Here is an 18,653-nt window from a genome sequence, read left to right as displayed (position 1 = left end):
TTTGTATTTAGGTGACCAAATAACCGTCTATCCTCTTGTAAAATTTGATGTTGTAGGACTCGAGTGTGGTGTTGAGCCCATCTCACTGCTGGTATACAAGAGATAAGAGACCCTAGTAACGACATAGCTTGTCTTAGGGATATACGAGGATTAGTTATTGCGGCTAGGACTTTGTGTCTGATCAGTAGGATTTTTACCTGCGGCAGGAGACACTTTTGAGATATGGAGTCTAACTGGAACCCCAAAAACGCCTGACGGGAAAGCGGAGTGAGTCTGGATTTGTCGGTATTGATTATCCAGCCCAGGTCCTGTAGAGAGGAAATTGCGTGAGCCAAACGATCGGCACATTGAGTAACTGAATTTCCTATTACCAAAAAGTCATCCAGATAGGGCACAATCAAAGTTTCCTTCTGGCGTAGGTATGCCATCACCTCTAGCATTATCTTGGTGAAGATCAGGGTGGATAAAAATCAATGTTTTTTTAAAAAAATCAAAAAAATCGGATTTTTTTGATTTAAATCGGATTTTTTTGATTTAAATCGGATTTTTTTCAATAAACTGCTTTTTGAGGAAAATATTTTACCATCCAAAGGTTCTTCCATCATGAGATAAAGCTGAGTTGTTTAACTCAGTAGAATAAAGGCTGTATATGTGTAACATTCACAATGCCATGCTTTTCGAGAGGTTTCTGTAGGATGCTGACTATCCAACAAGTTTGGGCATGTCAACTGAATGGAAAAAGAAACTAAACCAAAAGTGAAACCAAGCTAGAAGTGTGGAATTAAAGGGGCAGTATGAACAAAATGTGGAGGCTATTAATAGTTTATACAATTAAGACATGCTGCTTTTAAACACCTACCTATTGCCATATAGTAAAACAAAAAAGATTTTTACTTACTTTGGGGTCCCCCCCTCACCCTGGCGTTAGATCGTTGCCCCTAGTTTCGTCCGTGTAACTATGGGCACACATGCGCACTGCTCTCACTTCTCATTTTAATCGTGATTTATATTAAAAAAAAACCTTTTGATTTAAATCAGTGATTTAAATCATGATTAAAATCATGATTTAAATCGATCCGATTTAAATAGAAAAAAATCTTTTGATTTAAATCGTGATTTAAATCATGATTTAAATCGGCGTGATTTAAATCAATCCACCCTGGTGAAGATCCTCGGCGCTGTTGAGAGGCCGAAGGGTAAGGCCGCATACTGGAAGTGACGAACCTCGTTGTTGATTTTTACCGCCACTCTGAGGAATTTTTGGTATCTGTTATGAATGGGGAGATGATAGTAAGCATCCTTTAGATCAATGCCCCCCATCATACAGTTTGGGAAGAGGAGTTTTATGGTGGACCTAATGGACTCCATTTTAAATGTATAATTTTCAATGAATGAATTGAGTTTTTTAAGGTTTATGATGGTTCTGAAAGAACCGTCGGGCTTAGAGATTAAGAATAGGGGAGAATAGAATCCCCTACCCTCCTGTCCCACTGGCACTTGGACTAGGACCCGTTTTGATATTAGGGTTTGAATTTCAAGCTCTAAAGCCTGTTGCTGTATAGGCGAGCTGAGAGTTGTTATAATATAAGACTCGTGGGGTACACGAGAGAATTTTAATTTAATTCCATCTCGGACGATATTTAAAACCCACGAGCTAGATGTTATCTTCTCCCATTGGGTGGTGAAAAATTTAAGTCTGCCCCCAACTGGTATGTCCTCAGTATTTGTCTTTTGGGGGGTTGGATCTTCTAAACATGGTACCTCTCTGCTTGTCGTCTTTAGGGGTCCATGTTGTAGACCTATCCGTTTGCCTCCTTTTGCCAAATGGCCTCCTTTTAAAGGCTCTCCTGTAAAACGGAATAGAGGTTTCAGGAAAAGCTTTCTTCCTGTCCTTTGCCTTTTTGAGTATCTCATCTAAGGTTTTACCAAAGAGGTACTCACCCTCACATGGGATTGCGCATATTTTAGACTTAGATTGCGCGTCCCCTTTCCAACTCTTCATCCATAGGGCTCTTCTTGCGTTATTTACAAGGCCCGCAGATCTTGCTGCTAAACGGAGTGAGTCGGCGGAGGCGTCTGCCAGAAAGGCCGCTGCTCCTCGTATTAAAGGGATGGCTGCTCTTAGTTTTTCCCTCGAGCTTTTCTTTTCAATTTGCTGGTCTAACTGATCAATCCAGATGATCATTGACCGGGCCGCGCAAGTGCTGGCTACTGCAGGTTTGAATATCCCTGTAGCCGCTTCCCAGGAACGTTTAAGGGATGATTCAGCCTTACGATCCAAAGGATCGACCAATAGTCCCGCATCCTCCACAGGTAGAGTGGATTGTTTGGAGGTAGAGGCTACAGCTGCGTCGACCTTAGGGACTTTGGTCCAAGTAAGAAGCTCCTCGTCACTAAACGGATATTTGCGTTTTGAGGCTGAGGGTAGAAAGCCTCTCTGATCTTGCTTCTCCCACTCTCTTTTAATCAATGTTTTCACTGCTGGAATAACCGGAAAACATCTCCTCTTTCTGTCTGCCAAACCCGCGAACATTATTTCTTGCGCGGTTTGCGCACCCTTAGACTCCTCACACCCCATGGTATTTCGAATAGATTTTACCAAGTTGTCCACACTGTCCAAGGGGAAACATGAGCGTCCCTCAATCTCTGATGAGGATGATGACGCTGGACATGATGATAGGGAGGCATCTGACAGTATCGGTTGGTCACTGTCGGAGTCTGACACAAGTGTTGGCGTTTTAGATTTAGAACTACGCGGTTTTTCCTGGGTCATATTTTTTAGTTCTTCTCTAATAATGGCCCGTAGGTCCGTAATGGACACTGCTGCTCCCTGTGTTTCTTTTAAACAGTCCTCACAAAGTTTTTTGGGGTATGAGTCAGGGAGGGGCTGGTTACACAAGGCACATTCCCTGTGCTTCGTTTTTTGTCGTTTTTTGCTCTAAGCGTGTAAGTAGAGAGAGAAAGGGAAAAGAGAGAGATAGGGAGACAGCGTTAGCTTAATAGGTAGAGTTCACAACTCACCCAGTGAAGCAAATAATACCGGATCAGAAGGCCGAGATCCTGTTCTGGAACCGTCGCTTTTACGAGCGGTGTCCGAGGATCCTCTGGCGTGATCTTTGGCGGGGGGTACTGGAACTCCGGTTGTAGGGTCCATGGCACCTGGGGATGACATCTCTGCATCGCCGATTCAGCGTTAGTGAGCGCTTTAAATAGAGCGCCAAAACGTTTTTTTTTTTTTCTCGCGCATGCGCAGATCAGTGCCGGCTCCCCCGCCCTGGATCCGGCCTAGGCGCCCCGGAAGTCCAAGAACCACTTCCGGGGTAGCCTGTATGTGCGGCGGTCGGCGCACGCGCGGCCCGGGATTCAACGCCGGCCGCTGGAAGGTCACCTTACCCGGCTCCTGCTGCCGTACCGCACGCTGGGAAGGACGCCGGTCGGCCTTTCCCGGACCCGGCCGTCTGCCCGCTCCATCAGACGAGGGGGGAGCCGTCTAACGGAACTCCCCCGACGCTGCTTCTGAGCCGCAGCCCCTGCCGTTCTCACGGATACTGCGCAGGCGGCATGCAAGCCCAGGTATGTCTTCTCAGTAAGAGTCCTGTCGTTCCCGCAGGAACAGGAAACCTAAACTGAGGAGGAGAGGCGGACCGCCCCCATTTATTTCTCAATAGGTTTCCTGTTCCTGCGGGGCGGATCCCTCTCTCCAGTAGGGTGCCGTCGTGGCGAAGAGTAAAAATTTGTATTAATATTTTGGGACAATTACATATAAATCAGTAATTCCTGTATAATTTTTACTTACAATCCGCTGTGCCTTCATTGCTTATTTACAGATATAACCGCCATCTTTGCTCAGCATATATGGTTATTGGTTAATTGATATTCCCTTGTTGGTTTTGTACCTTGCTAACTCCCCTTTTAGTACTGGTGGTATTTTTCTCCCCTTATTATAATTGTTTTCTTGTTAAACTTGTTTTAATATTTATCAATAAATTTACTATCTTTTATATGATCCTCTTTCACTTTTCTTCTATGGTACTCCATATTAGAATATGTGTGCTGTATTGTTGAAGTGACTTTAGCCAACAAATGATCTAGGAATATGGGAATAATAGCCTCCTTCATAGCAAGATTGTCTCCACAACATTGCCACCCGACGTTCCCTTTGTCTCCAACCACCAGCAGGCTTGAAGTAGCTTGAGTCCTGCTGTAAAAAGTGGTAGAGCAGTTAGACAGTCGCTTTTAATATAGGCTGCCAATTGAAAAGTTTTGTTTCTCACATTAATATGGTGGAAGTAGTGATACGTAGTGATGGGCGAACCCCTGGAGGGTGCCAGAACAGTGCCCAAAACTGGACCATAGTCACATGAATGGGCGGGTCTGAACATCCGTTGTTTGCCATACTCCTGTACATGACAGCATGGCTAACACTGCCTCTGATTGGCGCAAAATCACTGGTCAGAGCTGTGGTTCCCACACTGTCAGATGACAGCATGAGCCCGCAGCTTGGACTACTACTCCCATCAGCCTACGCCCGCTTTTGCTACCACCAAGAGCAGGCACCAGCTGATTGGAGTATTCATCAACCAGTGCTATAATTAAAGAAAGAAGTGGGATATTTTTTGATAACCAGCCAGGCAAAATTGACAGCCGCAGGCTGCAACACCCAGCTGTCAGCTTTATTATGGCTGGTAATTAAGGACAGAGGTGTCCCCATGATTTAAAAAAATAAAATAATGGTGTGGGGTCCCTCCTATTTTTGACAACCAAGCTAAAGTAAAGCTGTGGGCTGGAATTCTCAGGCTGGTAAGGGGCCATACATATTGCCCTCCCACCCCCAGACTAAAAATACAGATGTCACATGGTGAACTCACCGAGCTCAGCGTTGCAGCGAGACACAGTGCTAGCAGTGATCTCGCCGCAGTTCATTGACCCAGGTGTGAACACCACCTCAGTGACCTGCTGTAACCTCGACGATGGCACCGCTAGTCACTGAGACTGGATTATGGCGTGGGACAATGTCAGACAGGTGAGTGATATGTTTTTGTTTTTTTTTTATTTATTGCGTAGGCTGATTACTGTTATTAGCGACAGCAGGCATAGACTGATGGGAGTAGTACTTTGTCTTTGTCTGATGGGGCAGACAATGCCTGTGACCAGAGGTAATCATTTTACCTGCAGTCACAGCTGCAGGCTCATGCTGTCATCTGACAGTGTGGGTACTGCAGCGCTCTGACTGGCTATAATGATCTTACTGCTGATCAGTCACCGAGCCAGAAAACACCTGGTGTTTGGGGTGCCAAACCTGAACAGTAACAGACTCCATGCAGAAATCAGTGTTTGGGGTATATGTATGAACAGTAGGTGTTCGGTACAGACCCCGAACTTTACTGTTTAGGTTCACCCATCTCTAGTGATAAACAAAAGGTATGAATCCACTGCCTCCACACATCATAAACTTGTCGAATAAGTAACAACTTCATAGTAGTATAAAAAGTTTATTTTATGAAAAACTTGGTCAATACAAATGCATACAAAAATACCCATGTACTCTGGCTTAGAAAGCGGACAGTGAATCAATTAACACAAGTTGCATATGAACCTTATCTGAATACAGTAACATAATAAAAGTGCAATAATGATGCCATATCATAAAAAGCTTTTTTCCCCACAAACTTAGGGGCTGTATACATCCACATTGCAACTGTCTCAAAATTGCTGACAAATGTGCTATAATCCAAGATCCCATTTATTCCACTGGTGTCAGCTGGTTGCTTCTTGTGATACAGATGTGCACAGTTCCCAAAACCAACAAGGAATGATTTCTTTAGGCCATGTGCACACGCTGCGGATTCCATTGCGTAATTTTCTGCGGCGGTTTTTATAAATCCGCAGTGCAAAACCGCTGCGGTTTTTACTGCGGATTTATCACGGTTTTTATTGCGGTTTCCCTGCAGTTTCCTATTGGAGCAGGTGTAAACCCCGCTGCGGATTCCGCACAAAGAATTGACATGCTGTGGAATATAAACCGCTGCGTTTCCGCTCTTTTTTTCCGCAGCATGTGCACTGCAGATTTCAGTTCCCATAGCTTTACATGGTACTGTAAAATGCATGGGAAACCGCTGCGGATCCGCAGCAAAATCCACAGCGTGTGCACCTACCCTTAGTCATCTGAACTATGGGCCCATGCATACGCTAAATGCATGAGGCAATGTAATGGTGTGGTATTTAACCAATGTTACATAGTAAATACAAAGAAAAACAAACTCTCAGAAGAGTACAGTCACAGATAAAGATCAAGTTTAAGGCATGTTGGCACACAATGTTCAAAAATTCACTATAAATCTATGACAGCAATTCCCATCCAATAATACTGTAAAAATGGTCACATTTAAACAGAGTACATTTGTGCTTCACAGGCAAAAAAAAAAAAAAATCCAACTTCATTGACCTCACACCACCTTCTATACAGAGAAGGCTCTCTTTATACAAGTCATTAGGCATTTGATATGTTTTTTGGTGTTTATACATTATATATTGCTTTTTGACGGAGCACATTTATGCAATTCTTCATCAAGAGGTCATTTCACAAAATGTCCCTCAAAATAAGGTTTCCTTAACATGCATGATTGAGGTAAAAGTCTAGCGCCGTAAGGGTCTGGCTGCAAGAAATGGCTCAGTAAGGTCCTCCCTTTGTATACAGCAACAAGTTGTGAAAGACCTTGGTTTAATCAGATTGTCTCAGCCATAAAACAAAGATCATGTCTAGTTGGTTTACCAGACAAGCAGTGTTCGTAGGGATTAGAGTATCAAAAGATAGTTTTAAAGGTCTCAAAAATAAGGCAACAGCTCTTTGGTACAAAATCTTAAAACCACCCATCGTGCAGATGACCAGAATCTTACACCCTGGCCTTCAGTGTCCAGAGAATCATTAGTGGCTACTGGATCATCTTTCTCCAATCCAGTCCCTTCCACGTTATTTCAGGGACCCTCACCATGTACGGACTGAGTTCCAGGCTCACTTTTATGATAAAAGATCCCCAACTGCAAGAAGACCACCCCACTCCTGAATTTGCCTTCAGTCTCATCACTCACAGATGCAATGAGCCATCCTTATGGAAGGATGGGGGCACTTTCATTTTTTGCAATTATTTCTTCAAGTGAAATGTAGATACAATTCTGCCTCTTGAGCACCATCCTTCAACAAGTCATACAACGAGGACGTATATCTGGAGTGGGTGGATTTGGATCAACCTACCCAAAAACACACAAAAAAAACAAACAAAAAAACAGAACATTGTATTAATTTATATTATGTCAATACTCAGTTTTAAAAGTTCTAAGTTAATGAAAACAAGCCAGCAAGTTCTAGACAGCCTGGTCATAAAAAGGTTCAGAAGAAAAAAAAAAAATACAAATTTAAAAAGGGATGTAACATTAATGGCCTATCATTAGGCTATATCGTCGATGTTTCATAGGTGTGTTGCACTGGGCACCCCCCTGATCAGCTGTTCCTGATGTCAGCTGTATGGTGGCCACAGCTGGGTACTGCAAATCTGCCCGCTATGTGAATCAATAGAGGGCACATGTGCAGTACCTAGCCACAGCCACTATTCCATTGACTGAGCTGTGCGACACAGCTGAGCTATTCCAGATAGCACCAAGAACAGTAATGGTGGGGTACTGGGTGTAGTATCCTCAGACAATGACCTACCCAATGATACAAGTTTATTTATTACAACATCCTAATTTATTAGTTTATTTAGAGGGCCCAATATCAGGAGGCCATCATTGCGATATAGGATCTGTGGGCAGCGTACCTAGCTGCAATTACAGGGATTGAACAGATCACAAGTAGAGAATGACCACAGCCTTGTGATATTGCACATGTCCTCGTCTAAGGGTTTGTTCGGCCAAGTGCATTATATGGACAGCACACACCAGTTATAGCCAATGGCCTGAGTTCTAGTATGGCCATCTGAACCCAGCCTAAAAATGAAATGGTTGTATAGACACCACATGTGTATGATTGTCATTGTGATTTAATGACATTAGCAACAGGGTACAACGTATTTAGGAATCAGGGGGTAGCATTTGTTTGGGCCAGAAGTTTGTGAGGACACCTTAAAAATTGCCTCTCCTGGTGAGTCAGAAAGGAAGACCAAACCAAATCTCAAAATTAAAGCTTACCTCCGAGTAGAGAGGAGGAGGTCTGTTCCTGAACTCCTGGACATAGGCATAAAATGGTCCCTCTAGAATACAGCCCATACTAGCATGCCGTGGAGGAGCAATCCGGTTTTCAACTTCCTCTTCTGACACAATAGCAGAGTATTCAGGAGGAGCTAGGAGAAGAGATTATACATTAAATTACTTCACAAAGTGTTACAGGGCTAGGGGGAGAAACCAACAGGCTTGCTCAGATACTTACGTTCTGGTTGCTCTGGGGCAGTCAAGTATCGCCAGTCCAGATTAACACTATACTGACTACCCACACTGGACGTTCGGCTCCCAAAAGGATGGAGTGGAATAGTGCCAATCACCAATGGCAGCTCCAAGAGCAATTTTGAGGAGCCAGGAATTTCTACACACACCTAAAGAGGCAGACAAAACACCACACACTTTATAACATGTTCTCTACCTAATAGTCTCAATGTGATGGGGCAGATTTACTAATCTATACAAGAAAACTAAACCTGGCGTTTGCAATTAGAGTTTTTTGGTGAAATACAAGGGAGAATTGTGGCCCACTGGCAATAGTGGACCTGCTTAAGGGCACAGTCAGACAGCCATACAAGTCTGAGAGATAGGAACATGAGCACGGACTGACAAGTGGCTCTCCTGACAAGAGCGTGCCTTCATTTCTATGGAGCAATCACATTCGGTAGGGAAAGCCACCGACCTGTCCATGCACCGTGTTCTGATCTCTGCCTGATTTATATGGCCATGAGACTGCACTCATAATAGAATTTAATGTGAGGCAATTTTTACCTTCAAAGCGTATTCTACTTTAATTATTCGGCACTGTATAATGGAGGGTCCAAGTGGAGGGATTTTTAGAGCTCTCCCATGCCAAGTCTCCCGCTTTCCTGCAGGAACAGCATCTCCAGCCAAAGTAGCCACTACAGATTTCTTCTGTTTCAGTGTGCCACGGGCAGTGAATGTCTGAGACTGTATTATGGCTGCTTTAGGCACAACTGTTCGACTGGTGCAATTGTCAATCTCCGCAAAAATCGGAATGACTTCACCTAAAGAAAAAAAACAACAAAAAAAAAAACAAAACAAAGAAAAGTTAGCCTGCTTCTAGCCCCTTAAATTGCTATCATTTGGCATAATGTTTAGAAGAAGCCTTACAGAGCTGATACTGGGTGTCCCTGCTAGAGCCAAGAAGACCCGATTCATTATTGCATTTGCACCATATTCATCTCTCCCTAGAAGTTATCCACTACTTGGACAACTCACACCCCAAGGTTTGACCCCAACAATAAGAAAACCCAAAAAACTTATGCCTCTCCAGTGCTGGCACTTGCGCTCCCTGGGCTTTTGGACAGTGTTTGACTTGTAACCCCCAAGAACACGGGTGGAGAGTAGAGATTTTATCGGAGCCAAGCGTGGGGTAGTTCTAGTGGTGGACAAACCCTTTAAGTCTATCCAGAGTGTCAAAGTGTTTTCTTTCAAGATGCAAAGTTTGTTGTGAATGTACTTTAGAAAAAAAGTTTTAAGGAAAAGCACAGCTTGTGACTCGTGCCCAAAGTAGACATCTGTAATCATCATATCATCCAGGTTTCTAAATGAAACTTTCTTAAAGGACCATACTACTGGAAAGTTGACAATATATGAAAGGGGGCTGTGGCAGATATCTAAGAAACTCGTCTGCATGTAGAAAAAGCAGTGCCCGTACCTGGAGTATATCCCTTGCGGTCAATCTTGGCAGTGACAGTGACTTGCCCCAAGTTGCAGTACCAGGCATGGGCAACCTTCTCCTTAGTGCCAGCCTGAGGAGCCTGAAGAAAGAAAAAGGCTTTACATCACTTTGGAGAAAAGCAAGCTATAGTAGTCCACAGTTAAGACATGGAGGACAGAACCAATCAGCTGCTATGGTCATGCAGAAGACCATTTTAGGACTACCAGTCGTTCTAGCATGCCAGGACACCACCTTGCTCTTACCAGCAGGTCTGGCGTGTTGATATCAATGGGTTCAATCACAGTAAACTCCTTCTTTGCCTTCTTCACTGTTGACCATGGGCGGTGCAGTTTTGCTTTGACCCAGTAGCGAACACATCCGTGCTTTCCCTCAAAGGAGGTCACCAAGTTCCTGTAAGACATACCACGCAGCGATCGTGAGACACCTGCTGAACTGCCAGCAACCGGAATATGTTTACTGAGAAATCCCCATCCAGCAATTGGCACTCCTCCATACTTTCTGTTCTCTGGCTACCGACAGGCTGGCTCCTCTAACGTTACAGTGGGGGGCACTACACAAGGAGGACCATACACCAAGGGAAGGGCGACGGTAGGAGGTCTGCCACCTGACTTGCCAGCGCCGTCACACCCATAAGGTGCCAGGTTGGCACTATAGCAGGGCACATAAACACATACTCACTCAGGCAGCTGAAAGGTGAAGGGAAACTCGTGCTTTCCTGCGGGCAGAACATGAAGGGCACCATTGTCTGTGCAGAAACAAAACAGAAATATAAGTGCATGTCAGCCACTTCTTACCACACTTCCTCCCACAAGCGTACACCATCTCCACTTCCTGCTTAAAGGGACCTTTAAATTTGGGGGCAGTCACATGCTCGGGCTTTAAATGTGACAGGAAGCCGAGGGGAGAAGTCTCCCGATGGCTGATAACAGAGCACTGGCCGGCGCCCTCACCTGTCTGCAGCAGCGTCTCCCGCAGCTGCAGGTACTCCACCTCATCGCTGTAGTTCTGGGTGTACGCCGTGCTGGAGCCGGCGCTGCGGGACTCCGTCCAGTGCACCTTGGCGTAGCCTCCAGCGTGCAGCTTCACCGACTCCACCTTGGTGGCGCTCACGAGCTCCAGCAGCACCTTCCCGGACACCGAGGCCCCGCTGCTGAACACGGGAGGAGCGGCTTCTTCGGAGCAGTCCAGGACCACGAGAAACTTCTTCACTTTATCAAAGATCATCCTGCCTACTGCACTGCTACGCCTACGTCAGCCGGTGATGCCGTGTAAGTCTGTGCAGCGCCGACACCGTCCCTTTATATAGGGGACTCAAGGAGGCGTGTCTATACGTGATCAACAACACTGCTCCAGCCAATGGGGAATCAAAAGGGGTGTGGCTGCAAGGGGCGCACCCAATAGGAGGAGGGGGCTCCAGGTTGCCTTGTGCAAAACAAGCCGAGTACACACGCCCTGCCGTCAGAGGTCAGACGAGGTCCCGGACCTGCAGCTTCAGCACTCCTGCGTGACCGGTCCAGCCTGTACCATGTACTGCGGGGACAGCACACTGGTTACTGCAGGGAAAGGTCATCCTGCGGCTGCTGCCCCAGCTCTCGGACTAGGTGCACACAGCTTTGGGCCTCCGTATGGTTCCAGTACTGGAGCTGTCGGGGTCCGTGTGACAGCGACTGGGAGAAGCGGTATGTTCTCGGATGCTGAAGGCTGCGCGACCAGGCGACAATGATGGGAGTTCAGCAGCCGCTGTCTACATAGTGTATAAAATAAAGACTTAAAAAGAAAAATGGCGTGAGGCGAAGTGCCAGATTTGGCACATCTTATTAATGCACCATTTCTGTGGCACTACAGGGGGCCACTATCCCTGGCCCCTTCCCAGGCTGTTACTATCAACCCACAGCTGTCGGTTTAGCCTTTGCTGGTTAGAATTTCTAGGGGCACCTGTAAACTAGTAAAAGCTAAGCAAACAGCTGTGAGCTGGTAATAGCCTGGGAACTAGATTGTTAACATCAGCCCCCATCCGCAGGCGTTCCATCTAGTTTTGAAAATTACATGGAGCGCGCAACATTTTTTTAAACAATTTATTTTACACAGGAGGGACACAGTGGGTACTGAATACAACTCCCATCATTGTCTCCTGGTCGTCCTGAGCTCAGGGAGACCAGGCGACAAGGATCCGAGCTGTCTACAGCACACCTGGAAACAGCGTGAAGTGTACTGCTTTTTCCCAGGTGCCAGTACGTGTCACACTGATGACACATGGATATCATCCATGTGAAAGACACTTTGCGGCTTATAAAAAAAGGACATGTCAGCGTGTTTTGCCCACAGACAAAGGGTCCATGGAAACATACTGACGTGTACACGCACCCAGTCACTTGAACAGGTCTGTGTGTCTCTGGTACCGGACACACTGACATGTGAAGGAGGCCTAATTCTGGTATTTTCAAAATCCACCTTAGAAACTGCTTCCAAAACTCTAATTTCTATAGGAAATCCACTTGGCTGTTCATGTTTTTCAAGCTTTTTTCCCCTTCTGGCTACCTTCCCACCATGAGCTTTTGGCAAGTTTTTCATGTTGCAGATTTTCTGCACCTATTAAATATATTATGTTATTTGCATTTTTTGTGCATTTTTACATATGTTTTTATTATGTTTTTTTGTGGTGCAATTTGTCTCTTTTTGGGATGTCATGTTTTAATCAATGGTACTTTTGTTTTGATACTTTCTAGTATTTGGCTTTGATAAAACTTCATTGATACAGTCATGTGTGAATTACATGTGTTTGTGATGAGTTTCTGAGGCGTAAAAACACTAAAAACGCATGTGCATTTGTTACTTGTGGATTTTCCACATGTATATTCTATGATGAAAATCTGCACATAGCACTCTGTGTCATGCTGCAGATTTGTAACACACTCTGCATATCAGTGTATGCTGGGTAAATAAGAAGCACAGTGGTAGATTACTAGAAATCCCATCCACTTTGCTGGAATTGTAGGACGCTGTGTTTCGACGCAGTGAAAATTCACCAAAAAATGATTGTGGGAACACAGCCTAAAAGGTTTAAAAAAAACCTCAAGGATTAAAAAGTGCATGTCACTTCTCTGAAGAGGATCCTGAAAGAATTTTCTCCAAACTAGGCTCTTGTCTAATCAAAGGGCTGCAGAGAACACTTCAGGAAACGAAAACGCCATAAACTCCCCAAAGAAGAAATTTCTGCTAGTAAAAATAATTTTTTGACAATATGAGAAAGCTCTGGACATAGCCTTAATAAGAAGCTGTTAGTAGGACTTCACCCCTAAACTCTTTATATGTGCACGTAGCTCTAAGACAAGTCCAGCAATAACTTTACAAGACCAGTCCGTTCCTCTGTTACTGAGAAATCAGTGTTTGTATTGATATGTAAATTGCTATGGCAGATCTGACGCCTCTGTCACTCCAGATCTATTCCCCTGCTCTGCACCAGCACTCACTCCAGCACTATAATATGGGCCAGAGCAGATCAGCGATTATTTTCTCACGTGGAATCAGCATGAGAAAACTATCGCAGCATGCTGCATGTGGCTTCGATATTGGGATCACTCGCACCCATGAAACATCGGACTGCACACGGATGTCATCCAATGTACGCGCACACACAATGGAGCAGATGGAGAAACTAAGTTCTCCATCTCCTCAGCACCTGTGATACTATTCTCTCATGCACGAGAACTGGATCACTGTCAGATGACACTCAGATCACTCTGACAGAGTTTGTGCCAAGTGTCATTAGTATAATCGGCCCAATTCTCTTGCATGAGAGAACATATGGCAGTGTGAGCGCACCTGTACACTGTATTCTCCCTCACAGCAAGTACAGTACAGAAGTCTCTAACCACATTCAGGTTGTAGAATACAACTTTCATGACATTTCCATTTTACAGCCTAAGGCCAGGGTCACACCAGCGTAGATTCTCTCTTCCAAGAGAATCGGATTGATTATGTTAATGACACTCTGCTCAAACTCTGATCAGAGTTTGATCCAACTGTGGTCCCATACTCTCGGATGACAGAGTCGTGACACAGGTGTGGAGAACAAGATTTCTCCATCGTGAGTCTGCAGAAATCTGACTACAGGCGTTTCTCTATATCAGTGTTTCTCAACTCCAGTCCTCAAGACCCACGAACAGGTCAAGTTTTTAGGATATCAATGTATTGCACAGGTGATAATTTCATCACCTGCTCAAGCATTAATTCCATCACCTGTGTAATACTAAGGAAAACCTGAAAACATGACCTGTTGGTGGGTCTTGAGGACTAGAGTTGAGAAACACTGCTCTATATAGTTATAACTTTATTAGACAGCCATGTGTTTAGAACTTCCAGACCATGTGAAAAGTGGTCTTCTAAGAGGGTTGGTGGCATGGGTTTACCACGATAGAGAGGAGCTAGAAAACCGCAGCGTCTGATTTCTCCTACTTCTGCACCATTTAGAAGCACTTCACCTTCATATCAAACTGTGCAGGTTTCTTTTAGCAGTGCAGGGGTTAATATGCTCAGTTGAGAGCTTTTGGAAGCTTTCCTGCATTAAGGAAATTCCCTGTGAATTATTTTTTTCCCTTGAAAAAGCTACCGCAAAACGCACGTCGGGACTGCGCCACATCCTGGGGGACACCAACCATAGTATGCGTAAGTACCACTTACATTGAGTTATAATTTCATTATTTCCACTGCACTTGCATAGGAAGGATAGGTCACAGGAGGTATAACCTCCTCACCTTTTCACCTGGTATCACCAGGGATAATAAGTCGTATATACTCGTGTATAAGCCGAGGCACCTAATTTTGCCACGAAAAACAGGGAAAACTTATTGACTCAAGTATAAGCCGGGTATGCATTGTCCCCTCATCCCTATCCTGGTATGCATGGTTACTCATCCCTATCCTGGTATGCATGGCCCCTTATCACCTATCCTTGCATGCATGGCTCCTTATCCCCTATCCTTGCATGCATGGCTCCTTATCCCCTATCCTTGTATGCATGGCTCCTAAAAAAAAAAATATCCTACTTATCTTCGCTGCACGCCCTCACTGCATCTTGTTCCGGCGCCAGCAGCTCTTCCGGCCGAGCGATCATGTGTACCCACTCATTATGGTAATGAATATTCACTCCATGCCTATGGGAGTGGAGAGAGGTGAATATTCATTACCTTAATGAGCGGGGGACATGTGATCACTCAGCCAGAAGAGCTGCTGGCACTGGAACGAGATGCAGCGAGGGCACGCAGGGAAGGTAAGTAGGATGTGTACTGGAAGCTGCGGCTGTAACTGTGCGTGCTATAAGAGAAATTAATATTTATTGCCAATGCACAGCAGCAGGCACAGGCTTTAGCTGCAGCTGCTGGCTCCTGCCTCTGGGACCCGCTGCTCCGCCACTTCCCCTCCCCCGCCGTCTTTCTGGGACAATGTCTTATGTACAAGCCGAGGGGGGTATTTTCAGCACAAAAAAAATGTGCAGAAATACTCGGCTTATAGATGAGTATATACGGTAGTTTGTATATTACAACTAACTATAATTCTTTTCTATGATTCTATTCTTCTGTGATTATACACTGGCCGTTTATCTACCCCAGCTTTTTTTGGCTCTTTTCTAGGCTCTCTGTCCTTGTTGAAACCCTTATGTCTAATATGAAATAATTTTAAATCCTGTTAATAAATCTTTTTTTATATTTTTCAACCATGTTGTATAGCACTCCAATTTTTTGGATTATATGGATAGGAGATGGTGTTTTGTAGTTGTTGTTTGAGAAGGTGCTTGGTAGATTTTTCTGAGACTGTTGCTAGGTTTTGGTTGTGTGCCAATTCTCTTCCTTCTCTTAGTTTAGTTTTACCCCATTCTCCACTCCCCGACGTTTACTTCTGTTGTTTATGTGTGTATATTTGTATGATTGTTATTTTCCTTTATCCCTGTTTGTATTACGGTACACTACTACTCCCCTCTCCCCTGGGTAGGGAAAGGGTACAGACTCAGGGCGTATTCGGGAGCTAAGGCAAGGTATGTGGCCTAGGCATCTTCACCATCAGAAATAATCCGGGGAACAGGTTGAACTAGGGTAAGAAGCCCCTGGTCCCAAAACACCCAACAACAGAACTGTGACAGTTGGTGTTCGCAAAGAAGGTTAGTATGCATAATATAAGATGATGGTCTATCACAGTAAATCTGAATAGTCCACAGCTTTCAGTAACAATAATGGAATGTTGAACACTTGCTGCTGGGTTACAGATGATTGCTGGAAGTCCCTAGGCAGCCTATTGTTAGGGAAACCTGTTTAACAAAAAGGTATTGTCGAAAGTCTTTCGACAATGTTGCTTGGAATCACAGCAATAGTTAAAGGGAACCTGTCACCCCCCCGGGCGTTTGAAACTAAAAGAGCCACCTTGTGCAGCAGTAATGCTGCATTCTGACAAGGTGGCTCTTTTAGTTATTGGTGCTGTAACTGCAGAAATAATCCGTTTTGTAATTTGTCCTAAATACCTTTCTTCAGTCCTGGAGGCAGGCCTTTCCCCCCCTGCTGCAGACGCCACACAGCCCTCACTCAAGTCTTCTTGGCACCAGGCGCCGCCTCCTCAGCGCTGTTTTGAAATCAGCCGGCGCCTGCGCTCTTTTCTCATGCCTTGGGCAGGCGCAGTGAGCGCTGCCCATCCTCTGTCCTCATATGCAGTCTAGCTGACTGCGCCTGTGCGGCCGGCCTGCCTGTGAATCCCAGCCCCGCAGTGTCTTCTGATGTATTCTCACTGCGGTGCTGGGATTCACCAATAGAAAACATTTGGAGCATTATGAAATGGAAAATCCAGCAAAGACCCAGGTGTCATGCTGTGATGTTCTTGGGTAGATGAGGAGGGCCTGAAATAGTAGCTGGAACTAGGACCCTAACTATCCCTGTCGTGGGGGTTCTCTTGATGGCAGAGAGGCCCGAGTCTCTGACCTCTCTTTGATCCTGTTAATCAATGGTCTGTCCCCTCCCCCACCCCATGGACTTTGGGACAGAAATGTAACGTGAACAAGACAAAACAGGGATAACAGAAACCCTCTATCATACAAGAGCACCAACCAGCAATAAGGAGTAGGATAGGGATGGGAGGAATTAGCTAAATGAGAAACAAGGACTAGGAGATAAACACACACGTACAACACAACACCTGTACAACAACTTCTCTCCATAACACTTAGCTTAAGCACATCGCACAGGAAGACAAATCTCTAAAAGCAGAAACAAACTCCTATTCAGCAGAGTGTCTCCTAAGAGCAAGGAAGCAGAGCTTTCACTGGCAAGACAGAGAGGGTCTGGCCAAGTTTTATAGGAAGAGCTAACCACCAGATAAGAAGCAGATGAAATGGAGCTCCATGTTTCTGACCAGCATAGAAAGGGTTGTTAAACCCTTCAGCACCAAAGGAAACCAAATAAATTTAATATAGGATCCAAAGACCCAGGCTAAATGGAAGATTTGCCATTCACAATAAGCAGTGATCTTCTACCCTCAGATCTCCCAGATTGGCATGACACACTCGTAACACCAGGACTGTTAAAGGGAACCTATCACCCCGTTTTTTAAAGATTAGATAAAAATAGTGTGAAATAGGGGCAGAGCTGGGCTTTACATTAGTGCCTTTTTGTTGCCTTTATTCCCCCGTTAGGCTGCCAAAATACCTTTGTGAAGTGTCCGTTTTGTCCTGTCACTCAAGTTGGTCAGGTCGGATGGGCGTGGTTAAATAGCGGTTCCTCCCCCCCTGCTTCTCGGCGTGTCTTTCGTAAACGCGATCTGTGAATGGCACAGATCGCGCTTTTTCTTAGCAGTTGCGCAGTGAATAGCATATTTTATATAATTGCGCATGCGCGGGTCGTAACTTTAGCCTTGGTGCCCCGGAAGTGATCATATGGGCATAGTGTTTATCTGGATGCCGGTAATTTTTTCTCAGCCCGAACTGCGAGCGTAAGTTTGGTGCCAAAATCGCTCGCCTGCCTATCGTTCTATCTATCGTTTTTTACCGGCATCCAGATAAACACTATGCCCATATGATCACTTCCGGGGCACCAAGGCTAAAGTTACGACCCGCGCATGCGCAATGATATAAAATATGCTATTCACTGCGCAACTGCTAAGAAAAAGCGCGATCTGTGCCATTCACAGATCGCGTTTACGAAAGACACGCCGAGAAGCAGGGGGGAGGAACCGCTATTTAACCACGCCCATCAGACCTGACCAACTTGAGTGACAGGACAAAACGGACACTTCACAAAGGTATTTCGGCAGCCTAACGGGGGAATAAAGGCAACAAAAAAGCACTAATGTAAAGCCCAGCTCTGCCCCTATTTCACACTATTTTTATCTAATCTTTAAAAAACGGGGTGATAGGTTCCCTTTAATCATCTAGAATCCTACATCATTTAAGAATGGGACAATATTCCTCTCCCAAACTACAGCAATTATTCTCCTCACTTCCGAGTAGTGTTGAGCATTCCGATACCGCAAGTATCGGGTATCGGCCGATACTTGCGGGTATCGGAATTCCGATACCAAGATCCGATACTTTTGTGATATCGGGAATCGGTATCGGGATTAATATCAATGTGTAAAAGAAAGAATTAAAATAAAAAATAGGGATATACTCACCTCTCCGACGCAGCCTGCACCTTACCGAGGGAACCGGCAGCCTTCTTTGCTTAAAATGCGCGCGTTTACTGCCTTCCGTGACGTCACG

At 45.0% G+C, this 18,653-nt stretch overlaps 1 protein-coding gene across 1 annotated transcript; it reads right to left on the bottom strand.

Annotated features, from left to right (window-relative positions):
- Nucleotides 1-5,476: 5,476 nt before the first annotated feature.
- Nucleotides 5,477-11,201, bottom strand: ARRDC2 (arrestin domain containing 2). The gene is made up of 8 exons (XM_077271954.1): nt 10,867-11,201; nt 10,595-10,661; nt 10,159-10,306; nt 9,893-9,995; nt 8,983-9,239; nt 8,423-8,585; nt 8,185-8,336; nt 5,477-7,248 (listed from the first exon to the last, which is right to left on the bottom strand). Exons 1-8 carry the CDS (start codon nt 11,138-11,140, stop codon nt 7,195-7,197), a joined length of 1,218 nt encoding a protein of 405 aa, XP_077128069.1. The 5' UTR covers nt 11,141-11,201; the 3' UTR covers nt 5,477-7,194.
- Nucleotides 11,202-18,653: the final 7,452 nt, after the last annotated feature.

The sequence above is a fragment of the Ranitomeya variabilis genome, chromosome 1, assembly GCF_051348905.1.
Source record: "Ranitomeya variabilis isolate aRanVar5 chromosome 1, aRanVar5.hap1, whole genome shotgun sequence".
NCBI classification, from domain to species: Eukaryota; Metazoa; Chordata; class Amphibia; order Anura; family Dendrobatidae; genus Ranitomeya; species Ranitomeya variabilis.
This window is presented reverse-complemented; position numbering and strand designations above follow the sequence as displayed.